Below are 21944 nucleotides of genomic sequence, written 5' to 3' on the forward strand. Positions count from 1 at the left end.
GCATGGAATATGTTTTATCATCACGCAAAATTGTCCCCGCACCGGCTGGGAACCTGAAGAAAAGAAATGTCTTGCGCCTACCTATGGCTTGTTCCCAAGACGCAGGCAGCACCGACGCTGAACACGCGCGCACCTCGGTGACGAGTCGACCCATGGACAACTCGGCCTCGAGGTGATGCGCTTCTGGGCCAGAGAAGTGACCAAGTGTAGTCGGCATCGGCGTGTCTGCGTCGAGGAAGTTTGTGTCTATAGGCACACGCTAGTCTGTGGCCCGACATGTTGGTAGAACGTGGAAAGTCTCCTGTGGACGAGATGGTCAGCACAAATTTGTTGTACACTTTGCAGAAGAAATTGCATGATTGCTTGACGGTTCAGCGAAGTCCGTTTGGCTTGGACAGTCATTCACCATCGAGGAAAACCTCGTTAGTTTGGGGCGACAGCGTGTTCATCATAGTCGAGTGTGTGGGGAGGGAAGGTCGTGTGGACGGAAGTAGGAAGGTAGAAGCTTACCATCATTGCTACCGCAGCCTAACAGGGGCGACGCGTTGCGGAACTGGCCATGTCGCAACTCGGAGCATGGAAGCTGTTGGTGGCTGGATGTTGTCGGGAGGGAAAGCTGTTGAAGAAAATTCGAGCTCAAGAACTTTTAAGCCCACGGCTGCCATGGCCCGTGCGCCGACTGATGTGGGCTTGGGGCCGGGCGCATGTCGCAGGGCGGCTTTTGCTGGCACCTGCGTTCAGCTGGCGACTGCTCAACGCTCAACCCCCACTCCACTAATAAGCTGCGCTACGCCCGTCCCCTCGGAACCCTTTGCTCACTTCACTTTCAACCTGTGCCTCGACACCCAACTTGCAGCACTTTTACGACGGCCACTGCCTCAGCGTTCTCTCCATCAACCGCTTGACTCAGCGCCACGCGTATCTCCATAGACATCTACCGAAGCGCCAGAAACGAGGTGCTCTTCTCCTCTATTTAGCAAAGACGTGCACGCCGTCGATCAAGACCTGCCCCTCATCTGCAGCCTCATCGCGTCTCATCTCAGCCACCACCGCGACAACCACACAACCCTCCACCATGTCAGACCACGAGTTCGGAGGTAAGGTCTTGATTCACTCATCTCAATCAGCCCGGGTGTGCATTCTTGGTATTGTAGCTGTCGCTACTTCTCCCTGTCTGGATACACTCTCGGTGAAACCAGGCACCTACCTGTGTGCCTGAAATACAGTTGGCTGTGATGTTGCCCACTCCCTCCCATGGTTCGGCTCACGCTTGATACAAGAATCTTCACACTATGCTCCTCTCCTCTCTTGTTCTGACCACGGGCCAGCCACGCCCCAACCACGCCATCCTACACCCGGCAACGTCTCGCAAACACCAGACTGACCAGGTATCGCAGGCAACGACGATCTCTCCTTGCCAAAGGCCACCGTCCAGAAGATTGTCACCGAGATCTTGCCCCCGGCCGACGGCATCGCCTTTGCCAAGGATGCGCGCGACCTGCTCATAGAGTGCTGCGTCGAGTTCATCACCCTCATCTCCTCCGAGGCCAACGAGATTTCCGAAAAGGAGGCCAAGAAGACAATTGCCTGCGACCACATCACCAAGGCGCTCGAGCAGCTCGGGTTTGCCGACTATGTGCCTGCTGTTCTGGAGGCCGCCGCAGAGCACAAGGAGGTGCAAAAGGTATGCTTACATCCGCTTTCTGAAGCCCGCGGTGGCAGAGCTAACGTTGTGTGCGCCCCAGGGACGGGAGAAGAAGGCGAACAAGTTCGCCAACAGCGCCATCTCCATGGAGGAGCTCGAGAGGATGCAGCAGGAGGCCTTTGCGGATGCGGCGAACCGCCACGCTTGAGGTCGCGCACGGATTCCAATGGTTTGGCGTTTGGCAGTGTTTGAGGGCAGGGATTGGGACGGCGTTACGCATGGCTGGGCGGGGCTCACGATCTTTCATGTTGGCATTTGCATCGCGACTCGGCTGTATCCTGGCCTTATATCCTGGCCTTATATCCTGGCCTCTTATTGAAGAGGATCCTGTTGCCGTGCTCTGGAAGAGTTGAAGCGATGCTCTCGATGAATGATGACCGAACTTGACGTCAACGGGCACTTGGATGCTGCGTCTGGAGGTAAGTGGTGGTAGCCAACTCGGACATGTTTCGTCTTCACAGTTTGGTGGGGGTTTCCCACGAGGCAGTCTCCCTGAGATGACCGCTGTACTATATGCCTGCGTGTATATCCATCATACAAAGTGTACCACCAAGAGGACTGCGGCGTACCCTGGCCTTGCCACATCGCTCGTCCCCCGTAGCTGTCTCATTGTAGCTCGTCTCCCTGTAGCTCGTATCCCTGCAGCAAAACGCCGTCATGCCCCTATACACACTAAAAATCTAAGAAATCTCCACGCCTCCTCAATACACGGCGCACCCCGCCAGCCCATCCCAGCCGCAAGGCCCATTCGCCCAAGCACAGACAAGCTAGTGCAGCCTCCGCTGGTAGTGCACAGGCTTGTCATCATGCGAGAGCCGAAACAGCTCCTCCTTGATGAGCCGCCGCCGCTGCGCCAGGCTGATGGGCTTCTGGTCCTCGGCCGACGGGTCCGGGTTGAGCTGGTTCTTCTCCGACAGCAGCCTCACGTTGCGCTCGCGCTCGCTGAGGTCGCGCGCCGCCTCGAGGCTCTCCCGCGTGGCGCGCAGCTCGGCGGCCAGCTCGTCGTGGGGCGAGGGCGCAAGGACCTTTTGCTGCTGCTGCTGCGGCGGCGCTGGTGCCGCCGCCGCTGCGGGGTCTGGGATTGAGGGGCGCACCTCGACGATGACGGGGTCGCGCTGGTTCGCCTCGGCTTGGGCTTCGGATTCGAGGACGATGATTGTGCCGTCGTCGAGCTCGGTTGTTGTCGAGCGGAAGCGGTCGGGGAGGTTGGGGCGTGGGGAGGGGTTGAGAGGGTGTTGGCGGATGGCGGCGCGCAGCTGGCTGACGGTTCGTTGCTGGAGCATGTAGCCGCTGAGGAAGAGGGCCGTTGTGCAGGATATGACTGGAGGGGAGAAGAATGTCAGAATGCGTGGGTCGCTGGAATGTGCACGCATGAGGAGAGATGGACGTACTGATGAAGGTGGTGATGAGGGCGGAGACTTGGGAGGAGGAGAGGAGCATGGCGGCGAACGATGTGGCACCTCGACACGGGCGGCAGAGCGTAGATGATATAAGATTCTAGATAGACACGATGCAAACAATTGATATCGATGAAATGGTGCTCTGGGATTCTCTGTACAACAGCCGAGATGCTGCATTGAAAGTCGCCATCCGAAGGCTGGTTGCAGGTCTGGCGGCTGTTGACTTTGTTGGTGGGGCAACAATCGATAGCGCGGGCGGGAAGCGTGAGCGTCACCCAGCTTTTTCCAGTTCACCACGAAACCCAACTTCACCACCACCACCGCCACCACCACCACCACCATTAGCCCCACCACTCAAATCATCCCCATAACGACAACCGTCAGCAGTCAACATCTTGCAAGGTCAATCACCCCGAGCAGACCGCAGGCCACGCGCCCGTCACAACCATGGGCAAACCCGACACAAAGACCATCTACGCCAACGAGCGGCGCTTCCTCGACGACCGCGGCACGGCAGCCGCCCTGGCCCCCAACGGCGAGAACCCGGCCAAGATCATGGAGAAGGCCGTCATCGGGCGCATCGTCGACGCGCAGTACTTCCAGTACCAGTGCTTCGCCCTCAACGAGGCCGGCATCGTCGACCGCGTCGTCAACGACGTCAAGTTCATCGGCGGCACCTACGGCTCCGCCCAGAAGCCCACGCCCTTCCTCTGCCTCGCCTTTAAGCTGCTGCAGCTCGCCCCCAGCGACGACGTCCTCGAGACGTACCTGAGCTTTGGCGGCGACAAGTTCAAGTACCTGCGCGCCCTCGCCTGCTTTTACATTCGCATGACGAGGCGCGCCAGGGACGTGTATGCCATTCTCGAGCGGTACCTCGTCGACCGCCGGAAGCTGCGCCGGAAGGGCCGACAGGGCACGAGCTTGACGTTTGTGGACGAGTTTGTGGACGACCTGTTGACGAAGACGAGGGTGTGCGCGACGAGTTTCAGGGAGCTGCCGAGGAGGACAGACCTCGTCGACCTCGGAGAGCTCGAAGAGAGGGAAAGTCCTCTGGGCGATATTGACGAACTCCTCGATGCCGACGACGAGGAACAGCAGCAAGAACAGCAGCAGCAGCAGCAGCAGCAGCAGGATGAGACGCCAGGTAGCAGGGCAGATGACGAGTCAGACGGCGAGATTGTCGAGAGGTCACAGAACGGCGACAGAATGGACGTCGACAGGAGCCCATCGCCAAGTCGATCAAGGAGTCGGGAGCGAACACCCTGAGATGCGGTAACGTCAATGGCACTGGATCATGCACACCTCTCACATCACCGATCACCGAGGGGCACGCAAGTGCCCAAGCTCCATGACTACCAAGCATCCAGGGGTATTGTCTACTACATAATGTTACAGCCTCAGCCCCGCCTGGCTGATCGTCAGTTCAACCGGCAAACTTTGCCACAATGTCTCACACCGCGTCTTACACCGCGAGCTTCTCCGCAAGACGCCTTGCTACCTGCAGGACGCGTTTGTCATCCCAGTACTGTCCGATGATCTGCAGCCCAGCCACCTTTCGGCTGTCGTCCGCCTCGGGAGACGGCGACTGAATCTGGACCGGGATGCTGATGGCAGGAAGCCCAGCCAGACTGGCCGGCACAGTGAACACGTCGTTTGTGTACGACTGAACAGGGGTCTGCTTCTCCACATGTTCGATCCTCGGGGGAAAAGAGGGCGCCGTGGGACAGAGGAGAAAGTCAACCTGCTGGGGGCCAAGCTTGTTCTCCAGCTCGACGTCGCCCGTCATGTCGCTCAGGTCGAACTGCTGCTCGTCGTAGAGGGGGTTTCCGAGGCGGAACACGCGGTCAAAGTCCCGCTGCACGAGCTTGCGCACCTTTTGCGACTGTATAAAGTAGTTGTCCATAGCCTCCGAACTCAGACTGTAGGATCCGAGCAGGATCCGCCTCTTGACCTCGTCCCCGAACCCCTTGCCGCGCGTCTCCGAGTAGAGGACCTCGCCCGTCGCGTCGCTCCCCTCGCCGCGCTTGCCGTAGCGGACACCGTCATATTTGGCCAGGTTCGAGGACGCCTCGGCTGGGGCGATGACGTAGTACGCGGAAAGGGCGTGTCTCGTCGACGGCAGCGAGACAGGCACGACATCGACGCCCAGGCTCTGCAGCGTCTCGGCGGTCTTGACCCACGCGGCGTGGATCTGGGGGTCGAGCTCCTCAATGTTGTATTCGAGCGGCAGGCCGACTTTGAGGCGCCGCTGCTCGGGGGCTTTCTGCGCCTGGCTCTGGCGAAACTCGCTCGAGAGAGACGTCGGGTCGTTCGGGTCATGCTCCAGATCCAGGCTCGTGTCGAAAACGAGCTTCTCGAGAGCGGCCACGCTGCGCGCCAACAGGCCGACCGTGTCAAGAGAGTTCGCGTACGGGACGACGCCGAACCTGGACAGCATACCGTACGAAGGCTTGTAGCCAACGACGCCGCAGTACGCAGCCGGCAGGCGGATCGAGCCGCCTGTATCTGTGCCGATCGCGACGGCCGCGTCGCCCACGCGGACCGCGACGGCGCTGCCGCCGGAACTGCCGCCGGCAGAGGTCGGTGTTGGAGCGAGGGGGTTCCGGACGGGACCGAATGATGAGTGGACAGAGTGGGATCCCATACCAAACTCATCCATGTTGGTTTTTCCGACGACCACGGCGCCGCGCTCGCGGAGCTGGCGCACAATGGTCGCCTCGAAAGGGCTGGCATGTTCGGCGAGGATGGCGGAGGCGCATGTCGTCGGGAGGTCTTTCGTCGCGATATTGTCTTTGACTGCTAACTTAAAGGTAGCCGTTTCTTTGCCGTGTGCCAATGGTTCGGACTGCTTGGCAGCTGGTTTTTTTTTTCAGTCGTCAGTCAAGCTCGGCGAGGTGCAATGGGGTGCAGCTGACCTCGGGCAATGAAGTGGTTCAGGTCATGGTGATGGCGCCGGCTGACGCCTCTAGCTAGACCTGCAGCTCGGCTGGTCAGAGCGATCACCGACCGTGGCCGTATTCGCGAGAGTTTGGCATGGGGAGACATGTGGCCGTCTCAATGGTTTCGCCATCGATGATGATGCTCACGGCAAGTCTGGATGGTGGTTGCGCTACAGAGCTGTCGGACGCAGAAGTGCTTTATCGATAACGACTGTCCCGCCAGGCGCCTGAATGAAGGCACTGCTCTGATTCAGTTAGTCAGCAAGGACTATAAAACGTAGCCCTGGGGGCACGTTGGCCGCAAACTAAGCCAGATATAACAACTCTTTTCCACCCTAATACTATACCTTTTTAGTAACCATAGCAGGGCGATAGTAATTAATATTAGTTCCTACCTAGTTCCTGCATCTCGAGAAGTCCATTTTTAAGTTAAGCATCTACCGTACTAAGCAAATATGAAGAAAAAACGCTAAAAGCTATTTAACCTACCCGCGGGTACTATACTACCGTCTCACCTCCTTAAAGTACATTGCCGATAGTCACCCGCGACTTAAAGAATACCTCGACCCGCTTACGTTACCGTTAGTCCCTGCCTTGGTCGCGAAGAGATATAACTCTCTGAGGAATGGAAGATGGATGTCTAGACGTGGGAAGATGAATATGGCCGTGGGCGTCCTCTTCTGAGGGGGTAACTTAGAGGAAGGGACTACTCTGATTCAGTTAGTCAGCAAGGACTATAAAACGTAGCCCTAGGGGCACGTTGGGTGACAAACTAAGCTAGTTACAACAACTCTTATCCACCTTAGTACTATACCTTTTTGCGCCCTGGCGACATCTTCCCACCAACCTCTTCAGTCAACACTCCAAAGCATGACCATCTCGCACTCCATTCCCGCAAACAGCATTGAATTGATGAATGACAATCCACGGTCATATGTTGACTTGTAAGCTTCAGAGCAATATGACACCCTTCGTAAGGAGTGAATACAGGATTGAATACGTGACTAGCTGAGACAGGAAAATGAATGGCTTCACATAGTTCGTGAGAGTGCCACCCTTACTTTGGTCTACTGATAATGGCAGACGAGTACAATCTTTCGAGATCCATGGCACCGGCTACAGTTTCTCAAGACCTATAAATGACTTGGGAAGCATGGCTCCAAAAGCCACATCATTGAGAATGCTATCGCCTCAGACTCCCCATGTCCTCCAGTTCAAGTATCACATCCCGTCGCCTCTTCAAGTGTCATTGACAGCAGGATGGACTTCGATACAGTGTCATTTCCCCCCTAGTTGTTCCATGCCACTCCCTTATTCCTCAAACAACCCTGATCTGAGTCTTGTCGTCTGCCTGTCTCCCAGCGTCATCAATGTGATCGACATGTACCTCTTCTGGCGGTTCCTTGCCGTGCACAAACTGCCGAGATGCTGCTAGCGCATCGCCTTTCCGGCCTGTGTCGAACAAGATCGAGACTGCTTCGATCGTCATATTTCTATTTGGTCACCAGTCAGACTTGCGTGCCCCAACGAGTCTTGAGAGCAGGTCCTACCTTGTTTCCGGGAAAAAGAAGATGATGAGGACGAGGTACATCGCGATCAAGGCAATATACACAATGTAGCTGTCTCGAGTTAGCCCGCGCCTCTCTTGCGACAGTCACTCCGCCTCACAACTTACTATTTCCACTTCATGGCCTCCAACGCCACCGGGTTGACCCATTGGTTGAATGTCAGCGCCACGCTCTGGACGCTGAGCTCAATACTCAGACCCTTGAGTCGCATATGGTAGGGCAGAATCTCCGCACCGTAGGCAAACGGCAACGGCGACCAGCTCATGCAGTAAAACGTCTTGTAGATGAACATCATGGGCACCACGGCGATGCCCACGGAGCGGGACGGGCCATGATCGAACGACCCGCTGAGCCCCGTGATCAGGATGTAGGTGCACAACATGCCAGCTGTGCCCACGAGCCACAGCGGCCGCCGGCCGACGCGCTCGGCATTGAGGGCTCCGAGATATGCCCACAGCAGCGACCAGACAGCCAGGCCGCCGTTGATCCCCGCAATCTGGTCTGCCTTGTTGATGCCAACGAGCTTCAACGCCGGAGACAGGTAGTATGCGATGATGCCGTTGCCGACCCAGTTGGAGCCTGTGCCCATCGTCACAAGCACGAGAAGGCGACGTCTGTTCCCCGGTGTCTTGAGGAAGTCCGAGTACCTGCTCTTCTGGTTTTCCTTCTCGGACTGGATGGCCTGGCAAATCTCCTCGTACTCGTACCTGACCAGCTCGTCGTTGATGTCGCCGTTGGCGTGTCCCTGCGCGAGGATCTTCAGGGCTTCTTCCGACCGGTCGTTATCAATCAGCCACCGAGGGCTCTCCGGCATGAAGAACAAATGGACGAGTACCAGGAACGGCGCGAACGCCTGGAAAAGGCATGGTGCGCGCCATCTCCAGTCGGTAGACCGCCAGGACAAGGTCCCGAAACAGAACCATGCGGCGGTTATCTGGCCAAAGTAGTAGTTGCTGTAGTACGCAGTGGCAACGTACGGACGTAGCCGTGGGTGCGCCAGCTCTTGCAGCATGGCGATGCCGGTGATCTTGCCGAAGGGCCCAGCGGCACCCATGATGACACGACCGCCGATGAATGTCCCAATGTTCGTGGCGAACGCGTTGAGGAAGGCGCCGAGGATCAGGAGCACTGATCCGACACCGAGGCAGACTTTGCGGCCCCAGAGCCCGTTGATCCAGGAAGCCGCAAAAGGCGTCACGATGGCTGGGAGGAAGAGACTGGCGGATATGAAGCCCAGGACGCTTCCTGAAGGATTGTTGAAGTATTCCTCCCATTCTGGTATGGCTTGGAGTCCGTTCATGAGTGAGGCATCATAACCCAAGTAGAAGACACAAAAGTAAAGACCAACACAATGATATACGTTTTTGCGTAGGCCGGCATCTTTCCACCATGTCGGGTTGGTGTTGTTGCTCAGGTGCGAGAAATGCATAGTTCTTGCTGCCTTGGGCTTGAAAAAGTCGGCCTTGAACAGACGCATTTTCACAATATTATATGGTAAATTTAAGATCAAAACACTCGTGAAGACTCGCCGTCTCGGTTAATTCATAGAGAACCATATAGGATCATATATATACCTGAGGGCAGACGAGATGCCTTGGGGCGTTTTGGCATAGGGACTGCGGAGTAAATCCGGGGTGTGATCAGCTTTAGACCGTGGCAACGCAACTGCGAACCACACCTCAGGGTTCCATGTATAGACCACGGTCACTGGTTGCCGCTGTGCATTAGACGACCACAGAATGCTGTGCATAATTTGAATGAGTGATCTGCTCTTGTCAGATGCGGAGAGACATGCAAAGTTGGTCGGTGACAATGCCGGTGTTGTCAATCGGCCGCCTAGGTGTATGAAGATCCACGCGTCGGCGACAACACCGACGTCCCATTTCTAACCTCGTCAGTTACATCAACAAGGATATTGCTATGATAAGTATACATATGCCCTATCCATGCGGGGATGGCACATGTCGCTTCAAACGTTGGACACGAACCTCTAACACTGGAGTTGGCGTAGCCATCATACCAAGGCACACCGAACGGGCGTACAAGTACAAATGAGTGATCACACTCCTTGTGATAGCCTCTAGAACGACAATGCTTGTACATTTACTTCCATCTGCGAAAGACTTTATATTTACGGATCATGTTAACCCGGCCCCATTGAGATGGTGCGCGTATGTCGGGCGGCAACAGAGCCAGGCTTCTCTAGAGCAATTACATACCATCTTAGCCATGTGCCGCGTCACCATAGCATAGCCCTCTCAAGATGAAGCTGAAAAGCTGAAGCTGAGACGAGAGGTTCTCAGAGTTGTCAGACGAAGTCTCTAGCATGATACGGCCTTGATCGGGCATGGTACAAAATTCAACAAGCAAACTTGTATGAGCTTTGCTACACGTTTCCCTCAAGAAGCCTCGAAAGCTTTCCTATTTACCGGCGTCAACGGTTCGCCAATGAATTCGCCGTCAGTGCCAACCACCTTAACAATATTCTTCATCGCCCCCAGCTCAAAATTCAATCGGGTTGTTATTGCTGCACCGCCGTTATGGCATGTCAGTGTGACATTCTCCATCTCGGCAAGCACCCGAGAAACCTGCGGCTCGTGGTAGTGCACGTCGAGCGCCGCCGCCGACAACTTGCCGCTCCTCAAAGCCGCTATCAGAGCCTCCTCATGGACGACCTCGCCCCGCGCCGTGTTGACGAGCCTCGAGCCATCCTTCATAGCCGCGAGGGCATCGCCATTAATAAGGTCCCGGGTATGCGCGTTCAGCGGGACGTGAAGTGTGACGCAATCCGACACGCGAAGGAGCTCGTGGAGGGTAGGGTGATAAGTCGCCTGCAGCTCCTGCTCGACCTCTGGTGGCGAGCGGCAGACGTCAAAGTAGTGTATCTTCATGCCCAGCGCTGTCCGTGCCTTGAGGGCGACCTTCTTACTGATATTTCCCAAACCGACAATGCCGAGAACGTGGTCGCGAGGGTTCCAGGATATGCTCCCGACCAGGCGGTGCATGGCCATGAACTGCTCCGGGTCGCAGGTCCTCGCCGCGCGCTGCGAACGCCAGAAATTACGGAAGACGGAGAGGATGAAGAATAGGGCCGTGTCCGAGACAGCCTCGTCGCTTGCGCCGGCACCGTTGGCGTACCATATTTTGGCGCGGCCGAGGGCGTCGACATTAGCCCAGTTGAAGCCCGCGCCAGCCGAGGCGAAGATACGTACGGATGGCGGGAGTAGCGAGATCAGCTCGTCGTCCCACTGTCCCATCTCGCCCCCTGACTGAAAATGCGGGCGGAATATGGCGGAGAAATCACCATACTTCTTTGACTTGAGTGCTGCAATGAACGAGGCTCGATCCGGCTCCTCGTTTGCGACCATATCGAAACGTTGCGTGAATGTGTCGCTGTAGTAGTCAGGGTTGTACTTGATATCCTCGCCAAGTCGGAGGACGGTTGGTTTGCTTCCAGGCATGGCGAACGGCTTCCTGGTAGCATCGGCTTTCCTACATGTAGTCTTTGGTTAATAGAGCCGGCAGACGTTGCCTCAGACTGAATCATATAGATGACTGGAAGAGGAGCTCGTTCGAAGCTGGCACATAGGCTATTGCGCCCAGGCAGCGCTCGCATCGGACTCATGTCCGTCCGTCCAGAGACATCGGCGACAATCCCGATCTCTCGCAATTCAGGATAGTGCTCTGGCAACTAGGTATCCATAGTTCTCCTCAGGGTCAGGGCCCATCCTGGAGGAGATGGCTGACAGGCGGGTATGCAGTGCCAATATGCCGACTGTGCAGAACTGACGTCGACATATCCGAACCTCAGTAGATCCCACGAGCCAAGTGTCTTTCTTCCATCGTTGTTGAGATCAGGAGCATCAGAGTGTCCAACCAAGCCAACGTCATCTCGCCTGCTGTGGCGCACCCCAAGGGCGATTGAGGCTTAGCAGAGGGGTAGAACCCTTGTAGCTGGACCCCACTATGCAGGGGTAGCTCCTCCCGGTTCACGGTACCTGCGGGCAGGCACACAGCACAGAGGGAGGCAGGCGTAGCTGGAGCTGTTGCAGCTGCCGGTGCCGCTGCCGCTGCCTTGTGACGTGAGAGTCACGCCGAGCAACATGGGCCATCCAAGGAGGAATTTCGCTCCTACACCTACACCTACAAGTTTCCTGCCCCATCTGATCAACACCAAAGGCAGCGCACATCAACATGCCTCTGTCTAGAATCGTTCTCACAAGCGCGCTGTGCAGCGTCGCGCAAGCAGCACAGCCTGGCGCGGTGCAGCCCGTCGCTGCCCCCATGCGCGACCTTACCTGGGGCAAGCTCAACTTCCTTCACACGACCGACACGCACGGCTGGCTCGGCGGTCATCTCCAAGAACCACAGTACTCTGCTGATTGGGGCGACTATGTCTCTTTTGCCGAGCACATGCGTCGACAGGCCGACGACAAGGGCGTTGACCTTTTGCTCGTTGATACAGGTGACCGCGTCGAGGGCAACGGCCTGTACGACGCCTCCAGCCCGCAGGGCCTCTTTACGTACGACATATTTCGCGAGCAGTCGGTCGACCTGTTGTGTACCGGTAACCACGAGCTCTACCAGGCACCGACGGCCGACCGCGAGCATGCCATCACCGTGCCCAACTTCAAGCACAACTACATTGCCTCCAACCTCGACTACTTGGACGACAAGACAGGGACACAGGTCCCGCAGGCTCAGCGTTACCGCAAGTTCACGACGAAAAACCAGGGGCTCAACATCATCGCGTTCGGCTTCATCTTTGACTTTACCATGAACGCCAACAATACCGTAGTCCAGCCGGTCGAGGATACAGTCAAGGAGGCCTGGTTCCAGAAGGTCCTCAGGGAAGAGAAGCCGGATGCTTTTGTCGTCATCGGTCATGTTGGCCTGCGCATGCCCGAATTCAAGGCCATTTTCAAGGCCATTCGTGCACAGAGCTGGTTCACACCCATTCTCTTCTTTGGTGGGCATGCCCACGTGCGTGATGCCCTTCGCTTTGATGCGAACTCGTATGCCTTGGCTAGTGGGCGCTACATGGAAACCATCGGCTGGGCCTCAGTCGACGAGATCAAGAAGAGGGACGAGGCGGCAGACGACCCAGTCTCGGCCGCCGCTTCCGTCAAATACTCGCGCAGCTACATCGACAACAATCTCTACGGCTTGCACCACCACACAGGCCTCAACTCGACGACTTTCCCAACCAAGCGCGGCAAGCACGTCAGCAGCATGATCGATCGGGCGCGCACGAGCCTCAAGCTCGATCACCAGTTTGGCTGCGCACCGCGCGACCTGTGGATGAGCAGGGCTGAATACCCCAGCAACAGCAGTCTCTACACATGGCTCGAGACGGAGGTGCTGCCAGACGTGATCAAGAAGCCGCACGACGACAAGTCGCGCCTTGCCATCATCAACACGGGCACCATGCGATTCGACATCTTCGAGGGCCCCTTCACGCAGGACAGCACTTACATCGTGTCGCCGTTCATCAGCAAGTTCCGCCTCGTCCGGAATGTGCCCTACGCCGTCGCCCGCAAGGTCATCACCCTCCTCAACACGGGCGACCACATCTTCGAGGCCTCCCTCAACACGCGCTTGCTGAACCTGCCCGAGGCCATGGCCGCTAAGGACCTCTCCGTCGACAACGACGCGCCATCCTCACCCCAGTTTGACTTGCGAGGCAGCGACAACCAGCAGCAGCCGTTGAGCGACCGTCCGGCCCTCATTGGCGGCTACACGACGAAGGACGGCCTCGGTTCCGACGGCGACGACACGGAGCACACGCCCCTCAAGTTCTACGCGCAGCCCAACTGCGTGCAGGCCGAGGTCGGCTTCCCCGCGGACGGCAGCGAGCCTGAGACGGTCGACGTTGTCTTCCTCGACTTTATCCAGCAGTGGGTCATCATGGCGCTCAAGTTCAGCGGCGGCGAGTACAGCGACCGGGACGTTGACAAGTGGGACGACGAGACGCTGACGTTCAAGATGGCCAAGTGGATCGGCGAGAACTGGAAGGGAGAGTGTTGATTTTGACTTTCATTTTTTTTTCTGTTTTGGGAGAGTTTTGACTTTTAACTTTGGCCATAGCGCTGGTCATTACGTTGTATGTTCTGTCACCTACGTCGCAGCCATGTGTTTACATCTGGTCTCGTGTTATCATGTTCTTGGGGTGGGCGCATGGCATCGCGTTGGAATTCTAATTTGGGAGGAAGGGAGGTAGGTCCCTCGGCAGCAAGCATTCGGTTTCTATCTTGTCTACTTTTTCTCTGCACGGTTCCATGGAGCGGAGAATCAAATCTTACACTTGGTACCATTTTTACCTACAAGGACGTTGCCGAGCATCAGACATGGGTGTGGGTTCCGTCTCGCATCTCCCGCCGACCACAGCAGCAGCACATGGCAAAGCTCCGTCGCCCGGGGACCAGTTCCCGCCGGGCCACAAGCGCAGGCGCTATTGACTGCGCTACACGTACAGCTGGGACTCGGCCTCGCATGATACGAGTCAAAAGGCAAAATAGCCCTGCACCTGGAAAGTCTGTAAGAGAGAAACAAACAAACAAAAAAAGAATTGACGGGGCCTAGAAAACAAATGCCCAGGCCCCCCGATGCCATCCATCTCGCGGCAGAACACGAAGACGGCTGGTATGGGATTGCATGATTCGGTGTCAACGTGTCATGTCAGGGTGGCCCCAGTGTTGCTCAGCGTGTCGGCCTCATTGAGATCGACGGGATGAGCCCTACTCATCCCAACCCACCCGGACGGATCTGAAGGACGATGAAACACCGTTTGGACGTTGGAGGACCCCCTATTGACCTGTTTCTGCTACGCAGATGATGGCTCCCCCACGTCATATGTCAGCCCTGCTGGGTTTTGTTTCTGCTGCTGGTTCGGGGTTTCTGGCAGCCGAGCACGGGCGCGCGAGTTCGGATGTCATGCCGTGTGCCTAGAGCTTGGCCTGCAGGCCTGCAGGCCTGACAGACCCTTTCGGAGTCAAGCAACAAAGGCAAGAAAGGGGAGCGGGGAACCATGGTCGTCCATCAATGGACGGATGGCGGGCGGCAAGGAAGAAAATCTGATGAGATGAGGACGACAGGCACACAACGTGTGCGACCCTCTTCCCCCCCCCCCCCCCCCCTATTCGGACTGGTGGCCGGCAGCACCCGCGCGGCACCTGAGACGGATCTGACCTGCTTTGGTACTGACCAAACTTGGGTACCTCGCTCTCCCTTCGTTTGCCCTTCACCATGCCGGCTACCGTATCCACAAATCCAAGCCCACCTGAGTTCACAGTGCACTGCAACTGTAACTGTCCGTTCATCCGCCTTTGGTCTTGCGGTATATGTAGCTGGTCGATCATCTCGTCATTCGATGGGAAAATGACAGTGGTCTGTTGCACCAGCGCAGACCCGATACCGCAATGTAGTCCAAGCGGACCTCACGCCCAGGTCTGTCCGTCCATGAGGCATCGGTGTCTGCGGTGTTACTGTTGTTCAAAGTTCGTCATGCTCATACGCCCATGCTCATCACGCGTCGCCCCGCGCAGACAGGCGAGATTGCGTCGAATGCCAGTGAAGAGCTTGTGTATGTGTGCCAGCGCCTTCTGGTGATTTGAGGTTCCGGTGAAGGAGGGTCGCCTTCCATCCATGGCCCATATCCCACGTCCCAGTACCCATAGGCAGGTATCCCATTGGCCCCTGGGTGTCGTTGTTCCCTTTGAGCGCCCCGGCGCGTTGGGATCTCATTTCCTCGTCTCCTCATCTCCACCCTTTTCCCTTCCTGGACGGGCAAAAGAGCAACATGTCCTGTTCCTGCATGATGTAGGTAGGTGGATGGATGAATGGCCGGTGCGTCTGGCTGCATCTTAGGGCCCGTGTCCCATGTTTGTTCGTCTGTTTCTGGGTCGGCCGTTCAGTCATCGCCAAAAGTTAAAGCCCTTTTGGTACCTGCATGGAGGCGTCCGTCAAAGCTGCGCCCTCGGCTGCCCGTTCCCTTTCCTACACGACGCCCTCGCCCCCTCATCAACCCGACTCGCGCCCCTGGATTCTCGTCGTCGCTATTCCTGGGGACAACGACCAATCTTGCGTCCTCTCTCTCTCTCTCTCTCTCTCTCTCTCTTCTCTATATCGATGAGTCTCACGCCAGCCTGAGAGAGGAGAGCCAGGAAGCAGTCTCCCCTTCTCTCACATCCGCCAGCGCTCGCCCTTGCTTTTGTCGCCCCGCGCACACCCCACTATCGTCAGTCAGACTCGACTGGGCCTCACTTGGACCCAACTGTACAGGCTGTGCACCGCAACCTGCACGAGCTCGCCGAGCCATCTTTTCCCTGACCTCGAGGAACCAACCCCTGAGCTACTGTGCGCGCGCCAGTACTTGCCCATCCACCCAGGAACAGGAAGTACCACTTCAACTATTCGGCCGAACGGCAGGAATTCTGCCAGCTTCAACCACGTCTTTGTCGACCCTCCCTGGGCATTCTTTTCTTCTCGTGACCGAGACATGGCTGTCGCACCCTGAGACTTTGATTGTTATCTTTGATTGAAGCTCTGCTCTCCTGCCGCCAGCCCTAGCCTGTCGCCTGTCTTACACGAACCGTCTGACACTTGTTTTTTTTTTGTTCGCCGATCGTTGCGCGATACCGTACGATACTTGACCGTTTGGACAGCAGAGAGAGAGAGAAAAGAAGTGCAGTCGCGTCTGCGCTCTAGCCAGTCCTTTCCTCTCCTCCTCGCTTTTCACAGCTACCTTCGCCGTCGATTTTCGACTTTTGGACAAATATCGCCACCGTCATCATGGTGTCCTTCTTCGGGCTGAAGCTCGGAGGGGACAAGAAGAAGTACGCCCTCTTTGCGCGCCGGAATTGAATAGCTGCTGACGTTCTCGCCTCTGCCAGGAAAAACGACAAGTCAGCTAATTTTGAAGGGCCTCAGCCGAAGGATGGCGACAGCGACTTTTTCGGCACCAGCCTTAACAAACAGGACCTCCTACGCCTGGATGCGAGCACGCCCATTCCCCGCCCCGGTACAGCCTCTTCCAACCGGTCAGTACCCCGTCCGAAGCTCCCCTACATGCAGGGCAGCGGAAGCATGGTTGACCTGGCTGCTGGGGCCGGCGCTAGCTTCCATGCGACCCAGCAATCGAGCATCGGCTCCGGCGTTCGTCACTACGGTTCAGATACGAATCTGCGCACACGCTGGAACAATGCCAGTTCCACGCGCCTGGTACCACCGCCAATGACGCCGGCAGCAGCCAACGGTCGGCCGGGGACTGCCGCCTCAAACCGCGGCACCGGTTGGGTCAACCCCCTTGATGTCCATTTCTGCCGCGACGGCTCGTCAGGTTCGACGCCTTCGAGGACCCAACAGCAACAACGGCCTTCTACTTCGTCTGGTGCCAAAGCATCGACGCCGACTGTTACCTCGACCGCACCGCAAATCCCCAGGAGCCCTCTTGGACAGTTCGAATTCAACCTGGCTCCACTCGACGTATCGAGCCCAACAACACTGCAGCCCGTCAATCCACTGAGACGAGCAGAAACGAACCCGATGCAGTTGCAGCCGGCATCGGCTGCAGACGAGGACAGAGCTCTCAAATTAACAAAATCACACTCACCGCCGAGGTCATATCCATCGCCACCACCGTCTCTGAATAGCACGGAGAAGCCTGGCACGCCCGTGACAACCCCAGCAATAGAAGAGGGAACGTCATACCGTCACCGGGACCCAGCACAGCCGGAGAAGTGCGCCGCCGCGCCGCAGAATATCGACTCACTCCCTTCCCCAGCATCTTCGCACGAAGATCAAGAAATGAGCTCTTGGGATCGACCTGTGATTCGTGATGTGACTGCAAAGCGAGATACGCTCACGTACCACCCTACACGTCGTCAGAGCGTATCGATGGATATTGAGGAGCTGAGTCGAATTGACTTTGGTTTCGACTTTGGGCTCGACAAAAAGGAACCAAGTCCGGCGGTCAATGTAGGCCCGACCGAGGTCACCGATTTTGCTCTAGGACCGCCGCCGAGGAGCGCCAGGCGACCGCCACCACCGCCGGTCGATGTTCGAGGCACACAACAACAACAACAACCTCATGGGCCTCCGAGAGGACCACCGCCACAAATGCGAGGCCCCCCACGACCCTGGCCACCACCTGCGCAACGCATGCCTAATGCCCGACCGCGACCACACGAGCCTGCCTCGCGCACCGCGCCACCTCCCGTCGCCAGAACCGGGCTGCCGCTGCGGTCTCCCGTTGAGCCAGACCACCCCTCAAAAGGACCACAGGATTTCAACTTGCCCCCACGCCGCCCCCAGCCGTCGCCAGTCATGGACGCGGATCGCAGCTACGGTCTTTCGCCAGCGAATCGCCGAGCAGCGCCCCCGCGGCTTCACGTTCCCGCACCCCCGCTGCGTGATGAAGGCTCACCTCTCAGTCCCTCGTACCAGTTTCCCAGGTTTGACGAAGGCGACACATTTTCTGCGCCAAGACAAGCACCGTCGCCGCTCGGTGCGAGCCCGCGCCTGCAGCAGGAGAGCCCCAGGGAATCCCCGCCAAGTGCCTCGAGCTGGCCGCTTACTGACGGCGGCGGTGCGGATGTCAGCAAGCCCCACGCGCCACTGGTGAGCCCAAGCTTCTGGGAACGCTCACCTCCACCGCAGTGGGCGGAAGATCGTCGCAAGGTCGAGAGGGCGAAGACACCACCTCTCGAGGGAGATGCCGGTATGGGGACCAGACCAGACTTTGGTCTGAGAGCGCCAACAGGGATTGCGGATGAGTTCCAGGTGGGGTTCATTTAGGTATTGGTGGCTTCATTATTTTCTTTTGTACCCAGTTCAGGTGACAGGATGGGGGAGCCAGGACGGCCTCCCTGGGTGTTTCGGTGTTTTCGATCCGGGTTGGATCTGATGTGTAGGTTATTCCCAATTTGGAGAGAGAGGGAGAGAGACAGAGAGAGATGGAGAGAGACAGAGAGACAGAGAGAGAGAGTTGACGAAGATACCACGACAATGTGCCACGACGCCAGCGGGCTGAAGAAGAAGTAGACTTGGTCAGATGATGACAATGATACAGTTCCGTGCTCAGTTGATGTTTGCTTAGGGCCAGAGCCATATCGCACACAGCGCCAAGGATTTCCTGGCCATGTTTTTGCGGATGACCGATGGCGCCAGTATGCCACTGCCTCTTGATTTATGTGGTCCTAGGTACCTAGGTAGTTAGTTACGAAGGAAGCTGCGAGGCCAGGGTGTGGAAGGGGCTGCGCGCCTGCCGCCATTGCTCGCGAGCAAGTGCTTCAGCTTTCGAGATCGGATTTGTAGGGCAGCCGCAGTGGTGATACCTGCAGGGGATCCGCTCACTGCAAAAGGCCGCTAGCCAGCTGAACGATCCGCTATTCGCGGGCCAGGCCCAGGAGGCGCTTTGAGTTGGTGATGATGGTGGTCATCTACCGGGGGGTGGCTTGGACGCAATGGCCACCATCTGGCCGTTGCTTCTAAACCCAAAGCTCCTACCCGCTTGCCGCCTAAGGTACAAGTAAGGTCTTGGGTAGTTCCCATATCGGTGACCGCCGACAGCGCCTGCCGGGATTGGCGACTAGCAACTTTTAGGTGCAGTGCTTGGCCGGGCCCGCTCGTGGCGACTCCATCTGCGATTGCCATTGCCAACCATCCACGTGCAATTTTTTTTTTCAGCACCCCATCTGCTATTGGCAAGCGCGACCCCTGACTTCAAATATCACTGGGGCCCATCTAGTGACCGTTCATCTAACCTTCCTGATACTTTCCGATCCAGGTTCACTTCACCATCTTCGCCAGCCGCTGCTTCAGCAAAACTCTTTTCCAGTCTTGAATCGCTCACCCGAGCCTCGCGACTCGTCAACCTCACCCCGCCTCTTGCGCCATTGGCAGCATCGGTCTTATGTCGTCTTGCACCATCAAGACCTTCACCATTCACCCTTTCCAGGCACACAGATACATGTGCCGTCCGTTCGGACAATAAACAAACAGCAGGCGACTTCGCAGTCTTTGCGCTTGCTTTGGGGACGAAGAAAGACTATCGTACTTGTTGAGAGCAACATTTGAAACACATTGAAGTATTTCCCAGTGAAGCTTCACTTAATACTCGTATCATTCCGACCGAAACACTTCGTTCGGAACTTCTACGAATCACTCTGCATCGCAGCCATGGCCCCTTCATCGGACAACATGAGCAGCGTTGACAGCAAAAACTTGGTCGAGAGCCCGACCACGACGCGGGTCCCTGGCCCCGAGTCTCCTGATGCCGCTGCTTTGCGCCCGGACACCGATTCGGAGCTTGTCAGCCGCGGATTGCATGTCCTCGAGGCCAAGAAGGTGAGTTGGTGGTCCTACTTGACCACGGCCGACTTCTGGATCGTTCTCGTAGCCGGCCAGGTCCTGGCGCTCTGCATCACGGCCACCAACACCTTCTCGGGGCTACTGGGCGCTGCAGGCACCAACATTCCCGCCTTCCAGAACATCTTCAACTACATCCTCCTGCTGCTCATCTGGTGGCCCATCTGCATCTGGCACATGGGTATCAAGGCCTGGTTCCGCATCGTTTGGCGCGACGGCTGGAAGTACTTCATCCTCAGCTTCATTGATGTCCAGGGCAATTACTTCACCGTCTTGGCCTACGGCTACACCAACATCCTGTCCGCCCAGCTCATCAACTTCTGGGCCATTGTCGTGGTTGTGCTGCTGTCCTTCTTCTTCCTGAAGGTCCGCTATCGCCCGTTCCAGATTATCGGCATCCTCGTGGCCTGCGGCGGCATGGGCCTTCTCATCGCCTCCGACTACATCAAGGGTGGCAGCGGCGACGCCGCGAACAAGCTTAAGGGCGACTTGTTCGCGCTCCTCGGTGCCACGTGTTATGGCTTGACCAACACGTTTGAGGAGTTCCTCGTCTCTAAGCGTCCCGTCTATGAGGTTCTCTCCTTCATGGCCCTCTTTGGAAGCTGCATCCTTGCCGTGCAGGCCACCATTTTCGACCGCCATTCCATCCAGGAGGCTGAATTCAACGGGCAAATCGCCAGCTACATCGTTGGCTTTACCCTCTGCCTGTCGTTCTTCTACTCTATCGTGCCTGTCGTTCTGCGACTCGCGTCGGCCGCCTTCTACAACATTTCGTTGCTGACGGCCAACTTCTGGGGCGTCATCATTGGCATTCACGTCTTTGGCCTCACCATTCACTTCCTGTACCCCATTGCTTTCGTCCTCATCATTGCCGGCCTGATCACCTACTTCCTCGCCGGTAGCATGCTCGGCGACTCGAAGAAGCCCTGGCTGGGCGATAACCAGGAAGGTGGCGTTGCTGGGTTTGGAACTGCCAAGCTCAAGGCCATGAATGCCGCGAGGGCCGAGCAAGGAGATGTCGAGGCGCATTAGATGCTGCAGAGGTGCATGCATCCGTGGAAGAAGGCAGAGGGGCTTCAGGGGTGCGAAAGAGTCGGCATTGCGGACCTCGAGGCTATGAACGCCTTGAGTTCGGGTGGGAGAAGAAGGTTGGCTTGTTGGAGATGATGTACTCCTGGATTTGAGGATCGTGTCAAAGAGGACGTCAATGTTGGACAACCTTGAGAATGCCACATTTACACATAATCTACTCAATATCCATTTCTCTCACGTGCTTCGCGTCTACGTTTCTGCAGCTTGCGGGCATCTGCAAGACAGCTTAGTCTACCTTGGCATCTCCCGATATCCCAGTCATACAAAGGCCCGACAATGTCGGGTCGTGGGCAGGCTCGGACCTGGCAAGAAATCGGCAACATATGTACATTATCAAGGATCATGTTCGGTGAGCCCCGACCACTGTCGATCTGGTAAAAAGAAACGTATCGTCTCTCGCAGCCGAGGTTGCTTTCTCTCCGAATGTCTTGTCCTGCACACTTGGCAGCGGCTCTCTGAGCCCGAAGGCGTGGGTGGCACGCTCTCCAGCATATATACAATGCTGAACCGTGTGACAGACACAAGCACCGGCTTGCAGAAACGAACAAATCTCAAGCAGTAAGACAAGCGACGGTTCATAACAGGCCCATGTTCGCGAGGCTTGACTCAACCTAACATCCCGGCAGAGTTCCTACACCAACGGGACGAAAGCCTCATGTATGCTAGCCGCCCCGATAGTACACTGACTATTCCGTCATTTTGCCATCTAAGGAGGAAAGTCGTGCTCATCTGAATCCATGTTCAGCAAAAGTGTAGAAACCTTGGTTGGCCCCGAGGTGACAGGCTGATGCGCAACAGAGGAGACAGACTAGGCTCCTCCCAACCAACAACGGTCCCAGCCCGTAATGGATGAATGCAGAGTGATGTGGTAGCC

The 21944-nt window shown here is 56.9% G+C and overlaps 9 protein-coding genes across 9 annotated transcripts; 5 read left to right on the plus strand and 4 right to left on the minus strand.

The window, feature by feature from the left end:
* Positions 1 to 1075: 1075 nt before the first annotated feature.
* On the plus strand, positions 1076 to 1853 carry VDAG_02687 (TATA-binding protein-associated phosphoprotein; the record flags this gene model as incomplete). The annotated part of the gene is made up of 3 exons (XM_009653340.1): positions 1076 to 1097; positions 1398 to 1684; positions 1746 to 1853. 3 exons carry the CDS (start codon positions 1076 to 1078, stop codon positions 1851 to 1853), a joined length of 417 nt encoding a protein of 138 aa, XP_009651635.1.
* Positions 1854 to 2472: 619 nt separating this feature from the next.
* On the minus strand, positions 2473 to 3145 carry VDAG_02688 (uncharacterized protein; the record flags this gene model as incomplete). Its single annotated transcript, XM_009653341.1, has 2 exons — positions 2473 to 3026; positions 3097 to 3145. 2 exons carry the CDS (start codon positions 3143 to 3145, stop codon positions 2473 to 2475), a joined length of 603 nt encoding a protein of 200 aa, XP_009651636.1.
* A 407-nt stretch (positions 3146 to 3552) lies between these two features.
* VDAG_02689 (pre-mRNA-splicing factor 38A) lies at positions 3553 to 4371 on the plus strand (the record flags this gene model as incomplete). Its single annotated transcript, XM_009653342.1, has 1 exon — positions 3553 to 4371. The coding sequence occupies one exon, from the start codon at positions 3553 to 3555 to the stop codon at positions 4369 to 4371; it is 819 nt and encodes a 272-aa protein (XP_009651637.1).
* A 131-nt stretch (positions 4372 to 4502) lies between these two features.
* On the minus strand, positions 4503 to 6150 carry VDAG_02690 (glutamyl-tRNA(Gln) amidotransferase subunit A; the record flags this gene model as incomplete). Its single annotated transcript, XM_009653343.1, has 3 exons — positions 4503 to 4512; positions 4572 to 5961; positions 6021 to 6150. 3 exons carry the CDS (start codon positions 6148 to 6150, stop codon positions 4503 to 4505), a joined length of 1530 nt encoding a protein of 509 aa, XP_009651638.1.
* A 1568-nt stretch (positions 6151 to 7718) lies between these two features.
* VDAG_02691 (hexose transporter protein) lies at positions 7719 to 9089 on the minus strand (the record flags this gene model as incomplete). Its single annotated transcript, XM_009653344.1, has 1 exon — positions 7719 to 9089. One exon carries the CDS (start codon positions 9087 to 9089, stop codon positions 7719 to 7721), a length of 1371 nt encoding a protein of 456 aa, XP_009651639.1.
* A 922-nt stretch (positions 9090 to 10011) lies between these two features.
* On the minus strand, positions 10012 to 11073 carry VDAG_02692 (2-ketogluconate reductase; the record flags this gene model as incomplete). The annotated part of the gene is made up of 1 exon (XM_009653345.1): positions 10012 to 11073. One exon carries the CDS (start codon positions 11071 to 11073, stop codon positions 10012 to 10014), a length of 1062 nt encoding a protein of 353 aa, XP_009651640.1.
* Positions 11074 to 11806: 733 nt separating this feature from the next.
* Positions 11807 to 13931, plus strand: VDAG_02693 (ser/Thr protein phosphatase family; the record flags this gene model as incomplete). The annotated part of the gene is made up of 1 exon (XM_009653346.1): positions 11807 to 13931. One exon carries the CDS (start codon positions 11807 to 11809, stop codon positions 13637 to 13639), a length of 1833 nt encoding a protein of 610 aa, XP_009651641.1. The 3' UTR covers positions 13640 to 13931.
* A 2471-nt stretch (positions 13932 to 16402) lies between these two features.
* On the plus strand, positions 16403 to 18406 carry VDAG_02694 (uncharacterized protein; the record flags this gene model as incomplete). Its single annotated transcript, XM_009653347.1, has 2 exons — positions 16403 to 16446; positions 16504 to 18406. The coding sequence occupies 2 exons, from the start codon at positions 16403 to 16405 to the stop codon at positions 18404 to 18406; spliced, it is 1947 nt and encodes a 648-aa protein (XP_009651642.1).
* Positions 18407 to 19789: 1383 nt separating this feature from the next.
* Positions 19790 to 21010, plus strand: VDAG_02695 (solute carrier family 35 member F1; the record flags this gene model as incomplete). The annotated part of the gene is made up of 1 exon (XM_009653348.1): positions 19790 to 21010. The coding sequence occupies one exon, from the start codon at positions 19790 to 19792 to the stop codon at positions 21008 to 21010; it is 1221 nt and encodes a 406-aa protein (XP_009651643.1).
* Between the last annotated feature and the right edge of the window lie 934 nt (positions 21011 to 21944).

Source organism: Verticillium dahliae, genomic scaffold (genome assembly GCF_000150675.1).
Source record: "Verticillium dahliae VdLs.17 supercont1.4 genomic scaffold, whole genome shotgun sequence".
Taxonomy (NCBI): domain Eukaryota; kingdom Fungi; phylum Ascomycota; class Sordariomycetes; order Glomerellales; family Plectosphaerellaceae; genus Verticillium; species Verticillium dahliae.